This window comes from Symphodus melops (genome assembly GCF_947650265.1).
Source record: "Symphodus melops genome assembly, chromosome: 3".
NCBI classification, from domain to species: Eukaryota; Metazoa; Chordata; class Actinopteri; order Labriformes; family Labridae; genus Symphodus; species Symphodus melops.
This window is the reverse complement of record NC_136693.1, coordinates 14,272,422-14,291,502: the sequence shown is the minus strand read 5'-3', so window position 1 is coordinate 14,291,502 and position 19,081 is coordinate 14,272,422. Positions and strand designations below refer to the sequence as shown.

General features: G+C 41.1%; 1 protein-coding gene across 1 annotated transcript; it reads right to left on the bottom strand.

The window, feature by feature from the left end:
- Window positions 1–33: 33 nt before the first annotated feature.
- On the bottom strand, window positions 34–17,650 carry usp47 (ubiquitin specific peptidase 47). Its single transcript, XM_079340036.1, has 28 exons — window positions 17,324–17,650; window positions 13,005–13,199; window positions 10,512–10,628; window positions 10,245–10,398; window positions 10,068–10,164; window positions 9,831–9,976; window positions 9,630–9,709; window positions 8,911–9,060; window positions 8,680–8,775; window positions 8,449–8,601; window positions 8,169–8,327; window positions 7,188–7,319; window positions 6,969–7,045; window positions 6,715–6,770; window positions 6,367–6,479; window positions 6,164–6,265; window positions 5,771–5,978; window positions 5,510–5,625; window positions 5,256–5,375; window positions 4,334–5,141; window positions 4,010–4,185; window positions 3,826–3,906; window positions 3,618–3,733; window positions 3,414–3,532; window positions 2,614–2,744; window positions 2,305–2,352; window positions 2,030–2,160; window positions 34–1,539 (listed from the first exon to the last, which is right to left on the bottom strand). The coding sequence occupies exons 1-28, from the start codon at window positions 17,366–17,368 to the stop codon at window positions 1,365–1,367; spliced, it is 4,101 nt and encodes a 1,366-aa protein (XP_079196162.1). The 5' UTR covers window positions 17,369–17,650; the 3' UTR covers window positions 34–1,364.
- Between the last annotated feature and the right edge of the window lie 1,431 nt (window positions 17,651–19,081).

Below are 19,081 nucleotides of genomic sequence, written 5' to 3'. Positions count from 1 at the left end.
AAGCCATTGATTTCTACAATGAAAGAAAACCAGTTATGAAAAAAAAGCATTTTAATTCATTTCTAAAATCATCTTAAACTATTTTCACACAGGATTTAAATCTGAAAGAAATAAACATCAATGACGGAGAAAAAAAAAAAAGAAAAAAAAAAAGAAGATTTTCTTCAGATATTGGCATTTCTACAGTGAATAGCTGGTTGCAGCATCAGGAGCCCAGAGAGGGCGGGGATGCTGAGCGTCAGTCCTCCTCAGACCAGCCCGGGCACACTGCGGAAGTTCAGTGGACTTTTCCCCCCACCCGCCCTCCGGAGCCAGTCTATAGAACAGCAGCAGGTAGAAGCGCCAAAAACAAACCTTGCACTCTCCAAAAACTCAGGGTACCACAACACCCACAATACATGTGTGACGGTAGAGATGTACAAACCAGGTCATGGTAAATGAAGAAATCCACTTTCTAAATTAAAGGTTAACACAGATAACGTGTTTGAGACCCAACTGAATGATTAAGTCTACTTATTTTTGTTGAATTGTACTTTGTGTCAAAGGATCAATCGTCTCACCTTATTTAGTGAAAGGGATGTAAGAGAGGCAAAGCTCCTATAAAGCACAAAGCATTGAGAGGAAAAAAGATCACATCTCTGGCATTAAAGAAGCATTAGCAATGTCAAATTAACACTTTTTTTTATTGTTGCTTTTGTTGATTTGTTTAATCTTGAGAATAATTCACATCTTGACTTGTCAAAGTCCGTGAGAGTGAGGTTTGAGAAGAGGCGAGACTGAAAAGGCTGGATACGTCGTTTTTCAGTTGTATGTGCTGTTGGTTTTCAATTATTTAAAGGAAGATGAACAATGTCAGAAGAATTATTTTTTTTCTTTTTACTCTGTGCTCAGAAAGGTTTGAGCACCACAGACTTATAAGATGGTTAGGGATGAAAGAATCAACAGTACTTCTGAAACAGGAGGAGAAACACAAAGTGAGGGGAAGACATGAGATACACAGATGGAAAAAGGAGACGGGAGACTTAAATACTCGGGATGGACGCCTTCCAGTCCACTTCACAGTCCTTCCATCTCTGGAGCTTTTATGTTCAATGGATTTGTCTATACAGTATTTGATTCTCTTTCTGTATTGGATAGCTTTTGAACTTCCCTTTAAACTTTACAGTACAACACACTATAGTGCACAATAGGATTTCTGAGCCCTTCCTGTGGCTCAGAGTGGAGGGTGAGAGCCTGTTAGCCTCACAGCGCTGCTTGATGTTCAAGTATCTATCAGGCCTGATACTCCGATTGAGTCATATAAGCCTATTTGCTTTGCTGCAGTAGCCACCATTCCAAAAGACCGGGGGCCAGGGCTTAGGGCCTCAGTCCTGCCCCGGGTCCTTGGCAGGGCCTCCGTCCAGGTAGATCTTGAGGGCCTTCTCCTTGCGGGGCGAGTAGCTGACACGGTGTCCGGTTTTGAGCAGACGGCTGCTCTCCTTCTTCATCAGCTCGTTGCGCTCGTCTTCCGAGAGCTCCATCGGCTCCTCTGTGCTGTCCCTGCACAGACACACAACACGAGTGTTCATCTCCAGTCACAAAGAATTCAAAAGGCATCTCCTAAGAGCTGGGGATGCAGTTCAGTGAGGTGACATGTCTGTCTATCATTTTTCAAAAATGTATAGATAATTAATATTGTTAAGCATGCCAACATTTGATCATTAACACATCATACTTGAATTAACAGCGTTACAAAATGGTAAGACAAAAAAAAATGAAGCAGCTAATGCAACTGTAATTTAAAACTTTCTTCCGCTTTGTTTTTCATTTTAATTTCTTTGATGACTGCATATTGGATGAACTGAGTTTGTGACTCAGATATACTTCAACAGTTTCACAAAGTGTCAAAGAAATCCTGTTAATGGAGATTATTTACACTGAAATAACTTTGCTAATGAATTCTGATAATCCTAAAAAATGTTGCCTAAACCGGTTATAACCAAACACTTTTGGACAGAAGTCCCGTCTGTCCTGCCACAGTTTAAAGTACCTGTAGAAGACCACAGCTCCGTCGTCACAGATGTACAGAGGCCACACGTTGAGAGTGGTCACCTTAGGGTTCCAGTCCAAGTCTTGATGGATCTCCAGCACAGAAATATCACATGGAAATGTTCCTCTCCCCTGTTCAGAGCAGAAGGATTTCACAACAGAGATGGGATTGACATCACACAAACAAAAGCAGGAACACCTGATTCACACTCAAATAACCAATTGAACAATGAGAGACGTAAGTAGTGAACAAGCGAGGCGCTGCTTCGCACATACCTTTGCAAACTCCAGCTGTTCCAGAGGAATATTGCTGATTTCACTAAGCTGTAAACAGAATTAAGAAAATAAGTCACAAAAGGCCAAAATAAATAAATAAAGCAATTATTCCACAAATAAAACCAATCATTTTGTGTTGTTTTTTTAAAGTTACGTTTTACTTGGAACATCATATTTACATCAGGTCATTTAGTCCTGGTCATTATGTTTGGTTATAACTCTGAGCTTTATATTTCCTGCATTCAGACAATCAGCTTTGTGTCCCTTTCTATGTGTTGAATAGCTGAATGAATTAAGTCACAGACATACCTTGTCCTTGAGTTCTTCTACACTGCTGCTCTCCAGAATAACTTCCTGGAAAGGTCCCAGCTTCATTGTAGACGGGTTCCATCTCCGAGTCAGAACAGCCAGCTGTGACATGGACTTCATCTTCTCCGGTTCTGAGAAAACGCATCATGGCAGACAATATATTCAAGTTCTGAATGTTTGTTTGAATCTCATTGAAAAAAAACTTCACTTGGAAAAATAGACGTGCCTTGCTGTACACAGACACTAATTATATATGCCCTCTTATGGTGACAGCACAACACACTAAATGGGGTTGAATATGAAAACGTCAAAAAATAAAAAAAATAAAAAAAGGAGGGAAGTCATCAAGAGAATGACACGTTTACGATTGATCCAGGGACAGATAAAAAAAATAAGTAAATGTAAAATTATATCAGTTCATCTTCAAGTGTGGAACGCTGTACAAAGAGTTAACACAGCCCTTTGTTTCTCATGTTTTGCTTTCACAAGACTGGGATGGACAGAACGATGGTCCCTGCTGTCAGCGGGGAAAAAGGCGTAAGAAGGGACACAACTTTAATTCTGAATTCAAGGACACACTTCACAAAACCCCTGAAGTTTTTTCCCCGTGTCTTTCCAACCAACTAGTAAACAAAACCTAATGCATGAAGTTGGGGTGAGGGAAGGTGAGAAGGCAGCAGAAAATATCCCTTGTGAAAAGGAGGTAGTGATGCTTAAACCCTGCCACGACGATAATGTGCCACATTATGTAGAAAAAGGACTATTCTACCGTGTGTCAGAAATCATATGAAGTGCGTTACCATTAAGAACTTCCAAGAAAACCTCCCAGTTCGAAGAGATGCTGATGTCTTCTTCGTAGACGTGATAGTCCAGAAACACAGTGCCTGGGTTCTTCCATGTCTTTTTCCTGAGACGAACCCTGAACACAAACACAAACTAAGGTGAACACATGCGCTTAAAAAAAAAAAATCTCTTTGCAAAAGTCGCAAGAAAGAAAGTCATACCTGTCAATGCTGAGGTCGAGCTTACAGTGCTCTTTCAACTGAGGGAGCAGCTCCTCTTTAGACTGCCTCACTGTCATTCCCTTGGCAAACACAGAGTCCACGAGGAACTTGCAGGGCTGCAGAGGAGGGCAAACAGGTAAATGATCAATTTGTCTGACAACAATGTCCAGTTGGAATATTCTGAGCCTGAAAGCGGAACAGCTCTTACCTCTGCTTCATTCACCAACAGCTGATAGACTTTTACTCTGTATTCACCCTTTTTCAGCGCTCTGCCTAGTCGAATCGTGATCTAAGGGGAAGAAATGGAAAAAGGTTCCCGTTAAGAATCATTCGCGAGCATCGGCTCGTTCTAACAAACCGAATGTAGAATCATTCGCTGAATGGATCGGGACCTTGTTGTCGTCAGAGAACGATGAGAGCGTTTCGTTTAATCGCACGCTCTCAAACTCCTGGTTGTTGGCGTACACACGAAACACCTTGAACTGGGTGGAGGCCACTCCCACATAGGGCTCCAGGTTCTGTTTAAACGCTGCTAATGTTATTCTCTTGTCCACGTGAAGCACTAAACCTGAAGCAGATAAAAAAAAAAAAAAAAAGACAATCAAACATGATGTTATTCTGTCACCTGCACAGGGGAGAACTCAATGAACATGAACTGTTCTTACTGAAGGATAATCACAGCTCAATACAGCATCATGTATAGACCGTTTTCGTACTTTTTTGTGCGTCCGTAGAGGAGTCATCCTGAGAACAAGGCTCTGCCCTGAAGTAGAGGTACTGAGCTGCTGCCTTCATCTTCCCGTTGTCGTCATACTCGCTGTCTGTCCCTGAGTCTTCCTCAGCAGTGTCCCACGTCTCTTTTTTGCCCTCATGGGCTTTTGAGCGTCGGCTACTCGTGATGCTGTGAGAGTCCAACCCGTTGGCTAGCTGAATGGGCCCGCTGTCTGCGTTACAAAGAGTGTCGCTACTGTGGCTGGAGCTCAGGATGTCGCTGTCTACCGAGCTGGTGCTGCGGTCATTGTTCACCTCAGAATCCGAGCGCTCCTCGCACGCAAATTGATTTTCGGGGTCGGAGGAGGCGCCGCTGCTGCCCCCTGCCACAGCCTTGATCCGATTCTCTAACTCTCTGTTGTCTGCAGCCACACAGAGCGAAGAGTTTGAGTCGGCCTCCTGTGGTGGGGACTCGATGTGTTCAAAGTCACTGGCGTCAGAGCTTTTCTGGCTGTCACTAGTGCTGGAGCCCTGCTGCTGCTGCTGCTGCAGAGACAGATTCTTTAACTTCTCTGTGCTCTCCTCCAGGATAGCCTCCACTGATTTCCTGTTGCCTTTTGACCCCTCAAAGGGCTCCTCAGAGTCAACGCCTCCTTTTTGGCAAGGAGTTCTGTTGGCCAAAGTACCAGGAGACTGCTCGGGCAGTAAAACCAAGAGTCTTATCGTGTTTCCGTGACGATCCAAAAGTTTCCACAAGACGGAGTCAGTGAAAGCAACCTGATGATCTGGCAACTCAGAGCTTTCTACAAAGACCTGATGAACAACAAAAAATTCAATTCATACTTAACGGTTTAGATTTTCTGAATTGGACAACACAATTTAAACGCGTGAAGCTAAAAATGCAGGAATAAAAGAAAATGTGAGTACTTTGTTACTCCTGAAGAAGCCCTCAGCCTTCAGTGTCTTGTTCGGAACAGACAGGGGCCGAAGGTCATTATAGCAGCGCTCCAAGACCACACGCATGGTCTCTGCAGAAAGCCCTGTAGCCTAAAAATCAAACACAGATTGAAGGAATTCACTTTGTGCACACTCTCATTGCTAAAGTACACCATTTTGAGTTGATGCTAAAATATATTAGCAGTCAGAGGAAGAGGAAGAGACAGTGAAATATCTGAAGAAACCTGTGCAATAAGCTGTTTGAATTCAGTGATTGTCTGGTTCAGGTACGCCCGAACACTGATTGGAGAGGCAATGGTTTCAGTCTTCAGATCGACAACATGAACCTTCACCATCACTTCTGAGGAAGAAGAAGAAGAAAAATAAATAAATAAAATCAGAAACACACAGACAAACACACGCATAAATATGTTGCTTTGTCCTCTGCACTCCTCATTATACGTGTACAGTTGATATAGCAGTCTACATGGCAGCAGGCCACTGACCTCCAGGTTTGTAAGGCTGGAACACTTGTTCCGGTCTGCGGGTCTCAAGCAGCAAGTCAAACATATAAGACGACTTGACCCCTCCCAGCAGCAGGCCCATAGGTGTGTCTTCCTCGCCTTCGTAAGAGCGCTCCAGATACTCGTGGAACTCGTCGTACTTCACCAAGCGGCAGCAGTCCAGAGTGACCACTCCCTCCAGGTCCATCAGCTGAGATGAACAACAAACGAACGAGGAGTAAACACGAAAGCAGTCTTGACAAAGATACATCGGTGGTCTAAATTGACATGTAGTTAAGACCCTCCAACATTCACTAATGTTGGGTCTGCCACATGTTACAATCTCAGGCAAGCTGCTTCAACAAAAATCAAAAGAAAGAGAAACAATTAACAAACCTTGTAGGCCATGTCTGTTGCCTCTTTGAGAGTTTTGTCCTTGTGTACCTCCAGCTTGCTCTCCATCATCATCTTCGCTGGATGCATGCAGAACAGTTTAATCTGAAGATCAGAAGCAAATTATAAATAGTAGTAAAACCAACAAAAGATGCAATGCCTCAACTGATCCTATTTCTGGAACACAACAGAAACATCCCGTTTACCTTGCAAGTGTTGCGCTCGATCTCCCTCTGACGCTTTTCCTGCTCTTCAGACTCTTTCTCCTTCTGAACCAAACTCTTTATGTGCTTGGGGAAGTCGTCCACAGCTAAATACTCTGCGGACAAGACAGTCAAAGAACTGAGTTAAACTCTGTTCTGCGACATGCACACTCCTAGCAACCCGAGTGATAAGACAAGGTCATGATATGCATTCAATTTATATAAAGATGTCAAAAACGCTGCAGCACCAGAGGAGTGCGATGGTGGACATGAGCTCAAGCTTTTGGCTCAAACAAGAGGGTCTAAAAAAACAATCACTATAACTGCCATTCGAGTGAAATCATTCCTTACTTGCATTCCTCGAGGTATCTTTTAATCTATAAATCAGCATGTACGCATTTGTAGAGCTGTTGGAAGAGAGAGAAAAAAAACACGTTATAAACATTCTTTATGAATGACTTTTCCCTCTTTATCATGAGGCTTTCAATGTCTTGTGTCAAGCAGTGACAATTATATAATATAAACCTGATTATTGCAGTTTTTCCTAAACCAATGTACTCATTGAATACTTCTCATTTAGGAGACGGATGAGACACAGCACTGACCTTGCAAATGCACTGGAATAATAGCCCCTGCTCCCTGAGGATCCGCCATACGTCTTCCTGATATCATCATGGGTAATCTGTCCAGACGAAATGCACGGATATATAAATATAGAGATAAGGAGACAACAAAAAAAACTCCCTTTGTTGACGTTAAGCATGGTGTTAATACGACGTGGGACTGATACATTTACTGTACATGTCTCAGGGCCTGATGCTGACCTTGCTAACATGCTGATCGTTGAAACTGTACCACTGGCCATCACTGAAGGACTTGATGCAGGCGTAGTAGTGGCCGCCCGCAGCACTCCCAGAGTGGACCATGACGGAGAAAAGTTCAAAGGTCAGCAAACTCTGAAAATAGAAAGGAAACAAGTTGTTCTGTTCAAATACAAGCAAAGATAAAATCTCTGTTATGATGATGTTTCACATTTCGGGAGACAGATTATGACAACATGGAGGGTTTTTTTGTTTTAATGACACCTCATTTGCAACTGCTGGGGAAAAAAAAAAAAAAAGCTTTAAGATCCCATATTTGAAGAGTGAGAGTAACGTCCAAAATAACAGACTGCAGAAGAAAAAAAAAAATGACGAGATGAGATGGAGATTTTTGTCAGCCTCTCTATGACAACCATCATGACGCCACACAGTGTTTAAGGGGTTATCATCTGGAAAGTTCTTTCTTTTTTTTTTACATCATAAACGACAGGATGACATCTCAAGTAACAAGTAAAGGGATGTCTTTTTTTCTGCTCAGTCTGTAACAACATTACCAGTGAACTCCCCTTCGACATCCACATTAGAACTGAGATTCTCATTTCAGTAAGCCGACGCTCACGATGGAAAAAATGAAAAAGCTATTCTGGCAACATGTGATATCAGCTGTTTCTAATTAACTGGTGAGAAAACTTCATAACAGGCCAAAATAAAACTTGGCTGCCTTTCGATACAGCTGTGTGGTTACTCTGCCAAATACTTCGACTAATAGTCTAGACCAAACCAGAAGCTGAAAAACAAGTTTGGATCAAAGGTTTATGGTGTCAAATTGAGATGGTTACACATTACATTTAAATATATCAGACTCATATTTAATAAACATTTTTGTAACATTAATAGACTCCGAGTAGCAGATAAAAGGAACCTAATCAAACTAGGGCAGAGCTCCTTCAAATAGAAATAAAGTTAGGGGACCTAAATGATCACCTTTGGCTTCAGCACCCTCTCTGTGCTGCTGGTGCTGTCCAAACAGATTCCTTCGTCCACACAATCATCTGTGGAGAAATCATTGCTCATCTGGTCACTGTGGCAACTGCCTTCATTCTCTGCTCCACTGTCAGTGCTGCTCTCTGTCTGAGGTGACTTCTAGGAAGGTGAGCAATACAAAACACATTAAAGTGGGAACCGATTGGCCTCATAGTATTCAACGCAAAAAAATGAGCTTCCTCTCATTTATAACATTTCATGCTGCCATGTCTTCTCTCACCTCATCTTCCACATCAATGAAGGGACTCATGTCCAGCTCTTCTGGGAAAGTCATGCGGTCATTCAGTTTGATGCGGTGCATAGTGGTGTAGTCAAAGTCAAAGCGCTTCAGCTGGAGTGTGAGCAGGTAGGGAAAGTGCAGAAATCTCAAACCCTGGGAGGAAGAGCATTGGTCAAAGACAGGCTTATAGTGAGACACTTCTCACTCACTTCATGGTTTCAGTGAGCTCACCTTTCGTGCATCGCATTTCTTTTTGCATCGTTCACAGAAGTACTGGTTGGGCCCATCCAAAGTTTCTGGTTGGATAAAAGCTTGCAAAGCTTCTTCCTGTAGCAGAACACAAAATGTTTAAAATAATAAAAAAACATTTGTGACTGACTGATTAAAATGAGCCGCAAGCATTAAATTCGAGGTATCCAATGAGTGATAATGCCATTAAAGGAAAAGCATAGAGAAACAAACCACACTGCTGTAGGCCTGACTGGCTCCGAAGGGTCTGATCACAAGAGGGATGTCCAGGTACGTATCAATTCTCCAGCTCTCATAGCCACACTCGAGACAACGGACATAATCCTTCAGCTTCCCTTGGTACAGCTGGTTGATGAGGTCGGCCTGAGGATGTGAGGGCATGACAGTCAGGCCTTTTCAGACGTGTTTCACTTGTAACAACACAGTGTTTGTTCAGGCAACAAATGCGTCAATGTGTCATTTGATGCTGTATGAATATCTGTAAATAGGGCAGTCTCCAGAATATGTAAGCAAGTCTTTATTTATATAGCACTTTTAAGACAAGTTCCACAAAGTTCCGAGGTGTTCCACAAATGCAAAAAGTAAAAACAGGAAAACATAAACAAAGAAAAATAAATGAATAAATAAAAACATATGTAGCACATATTGTATTTTTCATTTAGAACATTGCCTCGTTTAAAAATGACAAATCAGACCTTTTTCCCCCCAAATGGGACTAAATCACATGATTTTATTGTTTGCTACGCAAATGCCCATGTGAAGAGACCACATGGCTGTACACATTCACTCTGGATTAAGTGCTTCAGGTGAAGAAGTCCCTCCTGAGAAGAGAAACAGCTAACAGTGTCCGTATCGTACACAAGACTTTTTGTTGATATCAAAGCTATTCGGGAGATACTGAAGATTAAAAGCAACTTCTAATTCTTTCCCACCTGCTCCGTCTGCTTCCACTTTTGCTCCAGGGCATCAAACATGACTCTGCACAGCTCCTGAACATCATGCTGCTGCCAAGCTAAAAACACAGGCACAAAATGTTTAAGTGAGTGTCCAAATACGGAGGCTTGTCTTTTCACCAATACGCAAAAACAAAAAAAAAGCCATGAGTCTGGCCACAGGGGAGTACAAAAGCTTACCCTCACTGCTGTCCCAGCCAAAACTGCGCGTCACATCAGTGGTCTCAATCGCCCGTTTCTTACTGGTCTGCAGGAGAACAAACAGCCTTTGCAGCTGGTATGGGATACTGTTGACGGGCTCCTCCTCAGACTCCTCAAACGCCCAGCTGAAGTTTGACAAAAGACATGAACGATTTTTGTACATTAAAACTCTTAGATCAAAACTTCACCAATACTTTTACTTTCGTTTCTCCTTACTTGTAGAGTGCGTTTCTAAACTCCGGGGTCATGAAGAGCGTTTGTAGCAGACTGTTCAAATAGCAGGTCATAGCTTGGTTGACCAAGCCCACATATCCTACATTGGGGGCAAGAGACAAGTAGTAAGAGGTTTGTAATAAAGTTGTGTTATATGCTCAACAGCACACAGAACTTTACCCGTCTCAGATTTGTTGAGGATGGACGAGTAGGAGTAAGCAGGACTGCTGTAGTCACCACTGTAGCCTGCCGTGCTGTCTCTTGGTAAAGGCCCTATAAAACGCTCCTGGGAACTGTCATCCTGTCCACTGCTGTCTGCTGTCGCAGACTCATCCTGTGACGTAAAGATTACATAATGCCTTTAGACCCATGAAGCCAATTCAGTCTCAATGAAGTAACATAATGTAAACTGGAAGAAGATTTCATGATTTTGTTGACACCACTTACCGAGGCAATCTGAGGCTGCTCTCCGTCTTTGTCAGTTAGCTGCAGGAAATTCTTTTTCCCACCAGGCTTGAATGCAGAATCTGAGAGAGACATCTCCCCACTGTGGTCCAGGGGTGCCTTGAGGGGAAGAACAGAGTGGAAGGAAAAAAAAAAAATCACATGAACTGAAACAACAATCTTTGAAGAAAAGAAAAAAAAAAAAAAAAAGGAACAGTTACAAAACACTGGAAAGAAGTTGTTTTCTGCAGTCTAAAAGAGGGGGAAAAAACTCACAAGAAGGCTTAAGATTCCCACAGATGTCATTTTCAGCAAATTATCCGTACTGATGTATACGAGGAAAGTAGTTTAAAGCCAACATGGGGGAAAAAAGCAAGACTTTCTGTCTTTCTGTCTCCACGGCGACTCAGCGAGCTGAGGACAGACAGGCGAAGCACTGCAGTGGAAACATACAGTAGCTTAATCCACTGACCTACTCAGTGAGATAACAACAGACACAGCACCTGGGCTTTGGCCTGGGTCAGCAGCAGGATTAGCCTGTGCTCATTTAAGAAAAGGGAGTAGTATGTACACAAACATTGACAAACACAGAAGAAACCTGTAGTCTACCCTGAAGGAGCAAATAAAGGAAGCAACAGTTCTCTAATCTAAATATATACGAGAGCACCTGAACACCCTTTCTTCACTCTTTGTTTCCCTTTGGCAGAGAACACTGCTGGATCAGTCTGACTTTTAATCACCGCTTCAACTCTAATGACTAACTGAGGTTATGATACACTTACAATGCTCTAGAGATTAGTCATGAAAACACATAGGTCTCCATAAAGTGAAGGTTTTGAATATGAACGAATTATCCATAAGTGAGGTAAGTGACATTCCTGCACCACGAGTGGATGGTATTTGTAGTTTCAATTGTTTTCGCCCATTCAAGACCATTTTGTTATGCGTTGGTGGCAGAAAATTAGCAAGCAGACAGTTCAAATCAGAAAGTAATGGACAACCTGGATGCCATCTCCAGTTATTGTAATGGCAGTGGAAGACAAGTTAACAGAATCGAACCAAATGACCAAAGTTACCGCGGCCGCTGTTGAACACCAGACGTCTTTGTTAACCTTGTGGAGAAGGTCAGCATCTACAGCATATTACAGAGAAGAAAAAAAAACTGACTGCACTTGTATTAACTTTATGTAAACTATTTCCGTGTTTCTCTGAGCACAACTGCTGAAATATAAGTAAGTAAGCCTTTATTTATATGACACCTTTAAAAACAGTTACAGTTTAGTTGTAGTTGCTCCACAAATGTAAAAACAGGAAAACACACAAAAACAAAACAAAAAAAGAAAAATGTGCAAAAAAAAGTGGGTATAAAGAAGGGTAATTGATTCCAAGAAGAATTGTCTGTACAGGTGAGTTTTTAGATACTAAATGTGAAGTGCTAAAGTCTATGGATAGTAATCGATCAGAAAACCACCAAGTTCCTGAAGTTGTCTGTCCACATCTTAATCGTCCTGCTGGCCGGTCACGCTGTAAACAATGACTGCTGCACACACAAAAGAAAGTCTGGACTCTGAAGTTCTTGAAAGCTCATCTGAATAACCGTCGCCGGTGGGTTCTGATATGGACACAGCATTGACGTGCGTTTACCTTCGACAGTCAATCTGTCGTCACACAGCAAGCTTTTTAAACATCCAGCTATAGCTGTTGTTTAGAATTCACCTGATGGCTGGCTGACGGGCAAATCACAAGATCACCATCTATTCTCCTGCAGGGGTCGAGCTCATGCTTCGTGCTTGCTAAGTGTCCACCTCTTCATTTAAGAGCAAGTCTCGATGTTTGTTGTTGGGTTGGTGGAGTACACAGACTTAGGGCTCCCCTTCTTGTCTTCAGTGCTCTCTCTATCTCTCTCCTGCAGTGCTGAATGCAGCACAGTGTACTCGTGTTGACAAGATGTTGGTCCAAACTCTCCTACTGCAGTCCCTCATGAATGACTGAGTTGTCAGGAACAATGGAGGACTGAAATTCCTTTTATGTGCATTTTGAAAGTGTTAATTCTTTGAAACCTAAATCAGGATTTTTTGGTTTATTATTATTATTTTTAAATCAGTTTATACAAGCTTTGCACCAATACCAGAAACCTGTTAACGCGGGGAGTAAGCTTTATAGCAGAGTGCAAAAACGTCGACAATCAGCTTAAAAACCCCAAATCGCTAGAGCTGAAGTGTACTTCTTTCCAACCAGAAACCCCTTCCACAATTGCACAGTCATTCAATCTAACGTTAACACAACTTTCACAATGGCTGAGGTTAAGTCGACCATGTTGTTTTTCAATAAATCAAGTTTGAGGATAAAGATGTTCAACAAACTCAAGCTAATCAACTAAACTCTGAAATGACGTGAAAACCCTGAAGAAAGTCACGTAAGGTAGGTAAGTGTTAGCAAAAAATAAATAAAACGACAAAAACAACTGTGACTGTGCCATTGAATGAATGATCTCACCATGTCTTGTGTGTTCCCCCAGGCAAGTTCAAAGGTGCCGTTCACATATCCTGCTTTCTGGGCAACATCTTCATAAAGTTTGGAGAGCTTGGTGGATGCAGGCAGGTTGAGCGTGAGCCTCTCATTGACCGTCTTTGCACTGGTGATGTCCTGAATGATACACAGCATCCGGGGCTCCTCTGCTGCATTTTGAATCTGCAAATGTATAAAAAAGAAAAGAAAAAGGAAGCTATGAGCATAATGAGCTGGCTCTATTTTCGGCACCTGATTTTAATGAAAACCATGAACTGGTGAAAATCTCAATGTTGTGCAACAACTGTTAATATCAGAAACACAAAAGACATGCTGCCCCAGTGCTGTTAATATATGAACTGAGTGTTACATGTTCAGTTACACTGCTGATTATGACACACTTGGATGTTTCACTAGAATTTGCTTTTTGTGAAATTTAAGTGAAATGTGTCAGAGCATAAATAAAGAACTTTTGAAAAGGGCTTCGTTTTCAAACACAACAACAACACGGTGTGAAAAAACAACTCAGTTTGATATCTGCATATCCTTACAGTGTGCAGCTTGTTCCATCAAAAACGACAAAGTTTGTTTTCAATGTGTTGTAGAAATAAAGAGTGAACCTGTGGTGTAAAAAAATTAAACCAAAAATAGTCTGTCCAAAGGCTGCGACGCGCTTCATTTTACTCTAACACGTCGTGTAAATAGCTTTCTAAGACGAGCAGCAAGTCACTTCAGCCTCTGAACACTCCTTCACAGTTTTCACTTTGTTGCTTTTGCTTTCTGATTGGTTGAGAATGTCCTAAACCGGTTAAAGATGAATTGAAAACTGAACACTAACATTAAGGAACAAACCAAAGCAGCAACGTTATTAGTAAAACAGACTCAACAAGTTCTTATTAACAAACCATGCGAAGATTATGACCTGGTTTCTCCTTCAGCCTCGGGTATTGTTTTACTTACAAACTGTTTGCTGTTTAAAAGACTAAAACACAGCATGAACCTCTGATGTAGGCTAGAGGCAAATACACAACTGCAACCATTCTAGGTATGTCTCAATTAAGAGATGTGAAGAAAAGAAAATGGAGCAGCTGGTGACATAGGCTCACTGAGTTAACTGAGCTGTCTGCAAGTATTGAAAACTATCAGACACTTCAGTTGGGAACTAATATTATACTATAATAATACTTAAAATATAAAATGAACATAGAATCATATTAAAGAGTGATGCATTAGAGAAGTGTGATATTTTGTATTCAGATCCGTTAATCCCTGAGAAAATCTGGATAATGGAAATCTATATCCTTGGTACACAGTTGTGGTCCGTCACTGTTATATTATTACACTGTTTCTGGTCTGGCATAAAGGGGATCAGTTTTTTCATTGCATCTGATGTCCCTTACATTTGGCCTGACTTTTTGTGCAGCAACAGAAGTATCAAGGTGCATCTTCATGCACTTGTTTAACACCATGCATTCATACAAGAGCGGCCACACAACACACCGGGCAGGCACAGCTACCTGAGTAATCCTCTTCATCTCCTCAAAAATACTCTGTCTGCAACTCCAAAAGACTCCCTAATAATAACGATAATAATAATAATATACAGAGACGGTTAGGGGTAAGACCAGCTTGATACAAAAACAACAAGTCAAATAAACAGTAAAACACACAAGTAAGATAAAGATACAAGTTATTCCTGTTTTTGGAACCACCGTGAGGTTTGGGATTCTCGCAAAATGTGACAGACAGGGCCTTTATAGAAGCTGCAGCTGACAACACACAAGTGTATTATGAGATTAAAGGTTATTTTTACCGTAGAGGTGTTGACATGAACACACAGGTAGTGCAAGAACAGGTGGTGTTACTATATAGCTGTATATGATTGTCACAGACACAAATATAATAGCAGACATTTATGTTGTTAAATGTCAGCGTCCATCAACACACTGAAGTGTTTGACGAGCACAGTCACATACAAGAAGGAAAGGGATGCGGGAATGAAATGAAAAACATCAAATCTGATCTAAAGACTATGTCTTATACATTTTGGCAGACTTTAATACATCTCAAATGTGTGACAAGTTGTAAACAGTGGTGGTTAACTTTACAGGGAAACTACTTCAAAGCAGCTCAAAGGAAGGATGAGTGAATGACAATCAGCAAATGATTGTCACTAGAAACATGCACAGCTCGGTGTCTTTGACGCTTTTTTAAATAGCTCAAGAAAATTCATACACTACTTTAAAATTGCTGATAACATCCGGAAATATTGGCAGTCCGACAGTGAAATGCAATAATTGGGAATATCTCAGAAAATGTTTTAAGCACAGGTGTAGGAGGACAATTATAGTTTCCACTTAAGAGACCGCAAAAAATAAAAATATGAAGCAGGTGGAACAAAGAATTCAAAATGTAAAGACGCTTTTCAGCAAAAAACAAAGCCTTATATTGTTGATTTATTTTTAAACATGTAGCCTACTGTTTTGAAATATTTAGTTTTCCACCATTTATTTACATATCGTATCGTTTCTTTTTGTGTTCACAATGTTAACACATTACAAGTTTAAGTTCAATGAATGCATGTGATGGATACAAAAATCAATGATGAGTGATCTTATCAAATAATCAACATGATCTCAATCAAAATAATTGTGATGGGGATCTATCACATACTGGACCAGCCCTGTAGTACTCTGGCATTTAGACAACTTGCTGTTTTCTTGGATCTACACAGAATAAATCCTCTCAAACAAACAGCTAGTCAGTAGGCACTGGCTCCATGTATGAGGGTGTTCATGTCACTGATGTTATGAACTGGACAAATGTTTCATTTGTTTGGGCCCATGCCATCAATAAGACTTCTAAGAAACTCCACAACAACATATCGGCATTACCATCCAAATCCTTACAGTCCTTAAAACAAATTACTCTGTCGTCCCAATATTAATCTAAATATGAAACAATTTATTCTAAGAGAGTAGGACACAGAACTTAAGTACTGGATTTGATATTCTTCAAGCTGTTATTTTTCTTTCTTATTTCTAGATAGATCAAGTCTGACATGCTGGAGATGCACATTTTCTCACCACAAGTCCAAATCCTCACAAAATAGAGGTTCAGTCATCAATTATTAATGTACAGTATGTAGATAAAAGTAACATTCTAATAAATAAATAAGATAAATGATGTGTTGTATAAACATATCAGCGTGTTACGGGCTTGGTGTTTGACTGCAGCTAACTCTGAGCTATCCTATTAACAAAAACAACACGTCAGGGACTGAATAATCAGCTGGTGAAGATTAGCCTCGATAGATACTATATCATTTGTGTCAAACATGCTGGACAACGTGACAATTTATAAACATTTTAGATGAGACTGGAAACGTAACATACACACGTTAACAGTTCCGTTAGCTAAACACGGTGAGAATGTACATGCTAAGTCAAATAATCTCTCCTATAAATTACTTAATAAAACATGAAGGAAGGGTGCAAATCGTATTTTAGCATCATATGCAGCCTAATAACAAAGAGCTGCGTTGATATTCACACACACTTCTTTATCGTGACTAACGTGAGCCCGTCAAATACGCTAGCATTAGCTTCAGCTAGCGAGTTTGACAGGCTAACGTTTGAAGCCACAAGTTCAAAACAATCTGTAAACAGGACGAGGAAATAAAAGAGAGGGGTGATACATGTTCAATAAACCTGCAGAGTTGAAGCTTCGTAATCTGACGACCCGGTCAAGTGATGTGGAGCCACTGGCATTTGGTTTATAAGGTTAGAAAACATGTATATATATATATATATATATATATATATATATATATATATATATATATATATATATTAAAGCTTCAGCTTAAGTCCTTTAACCTGCCATCAAATGCTAAGCAATATAGCAAATCATATCTGTAAGTTAGCTAACTAACTAAAACATGTCAAACATTTGAAAAGCTCGGGAGTATTTGATCACGAGGGAGCTGCATTGGTAAGCCTGATTCCTTATTGACTCTGAAGCCAAGGAACAAGTTTCAGACATAAATCCACTTTGTCCGACACGCAGTTGAACTAGCCGCTACGAGCTAACGTGATAGCATTAGTTAGCCATGTCATGATAGGCCGTCCAAGTCATGTTGAGCTAACTGTTAGCACTTAAGAGTTAGCCTCTATATACGATACAGCAGGATCGTAAACTCCCCAAAGTGTTGCACAAGTGTTGTCATTACTATTGATCATAGTCTGCGAGGGTGACAGCCCAAGCCCAGAGGTTTGTTTTGTGAGCTGGATCCATGATAGCCTCACCTCTTTGGGTACGAACTGGTTCTCCTCGCTTGGCACCATTTCCATTTGTGCGACAGTTTAGACAAGCATCTATCCGGGAAGGAATGTCAGCGGAAAAACTTTGCAGCATTTAACACAAACATGTTTTGTTTGTTTGTGTTCTGTTTGTTGGAAGTTCGGAGGCTTGGACTCCGAAAATAAAGTTGTCAAAACTTGTAGGCTTATCAAAGTGAAGGCGACACTCTCGGTTAGACTAGTAGCGCACAAAAGTGTCCAGCTTTAAATGGAGAAAGATGGCCGCTGTTTTACTTCGCGAGACTTCACTCAGGGAGCTTTGGCGTCATACACCATCCAGACGCGTGCGTGCTGCGTGCGAACAGGATGACGCCGGTGCGTGTCTACGTTTGCGACGTTAAAGAGGACATATTATACCCCTTTTTCAAACAGTCCCCTGTGCTGTACTTTGGTCAAATATAACATGAATCATGCACCAGAGGACGTTTGTGACCCTGTAGAAACCAGCTCTCTTAGAACGCGCTGTTTGGTGAGTGTGTCTCTTTAAATGCAATGAGCTCCCCTGAGTTTTCCCTGTATACATCATAGACTGTAAGTATACATCACTCCTCTGTAGAGACAATAACAATGCCAGAACTGCACAAACGTTTTGCTCTATGCTGGAGGTGGAGGGGATTTTCTTCCCAGAATTCATCTTGTGATGTCACAAATTGAGAAAATTTGAAACCGAGCACTTTTCTCTGTGTGGTAAGACTAAGGCAGACCACAAACAAAGGACTGGATGGATTTACGGTACTTCAAATGTTGTGGGTTGATACACACTCAAGTTAGCCAAATAAATGTTCAAACCACTGTCAAAGTGTTTTTTTTTCCATAATATGTCCCCTTTAAGGACAGTGATGACAAAAAACAAACAAACCTGAATTTCCCTCGGGATCAATAAAGTATCTATCTATCTATCTACCTATCTATCTATCTATCTATCTATCTATCTATCTATCTATCTATCTATCTATCTATCTATCTATCTATCTATCTATCTATCTATCTAAACAAGCAAACACTGATCACGTTATCATGAATTAGTTCTTGTGAGACATTGAATCTGGCCATATCTATGCCAGCTTGGAGATGGTTTTAATTGAACTGTTTTCAACTTGATATACCTTTGATTTTTTTTTCTTATGATGGAGAGAGTAGGATAAAAATGAAGTGCAAAATTAAATGTGTTAACACTCCCTGTGAACCAATTGCAGCTCCTACACACATTTTGAATGTAGGATCTGCATCTGATTCACAGACTGTATAAAGAGATATTACAGCTGCACCTCCAGTCACCAGTCTATCAAGCTCTTCAAGTTCGCAGATGACACCAACCTCATTGGACTCATCTCTGGTGGGGATGAGTCTGCCTACAGATCGGAGGCTGACTATCTGTTAACCTGGTGCAATGACACTAACCTAGGGCTTAACGCACTAAAGACAGTGGAGATGGTTGTGGATTTCAGGAAAAACCCAGCCCCGGTCAGCATTGGTGACTCCACAGTGTCTACTGTGGAGTCTTTCCACTTTCTGTGACCACCATCGCCCAGGACTTCAAGTGGAAGCATAACATCACCAACCTCCTCAAGAAAGGACAGCAGAGGATGTACGTCCTGCGGCAGCTGAAGAAGTTCAACCTGCCAAAGAGCATGATGGTGCACTTCTACACTGTCATCATAGAGTCCACCCTCTTCTCCTCCATCACAGTCTGGTTCGCTGAAG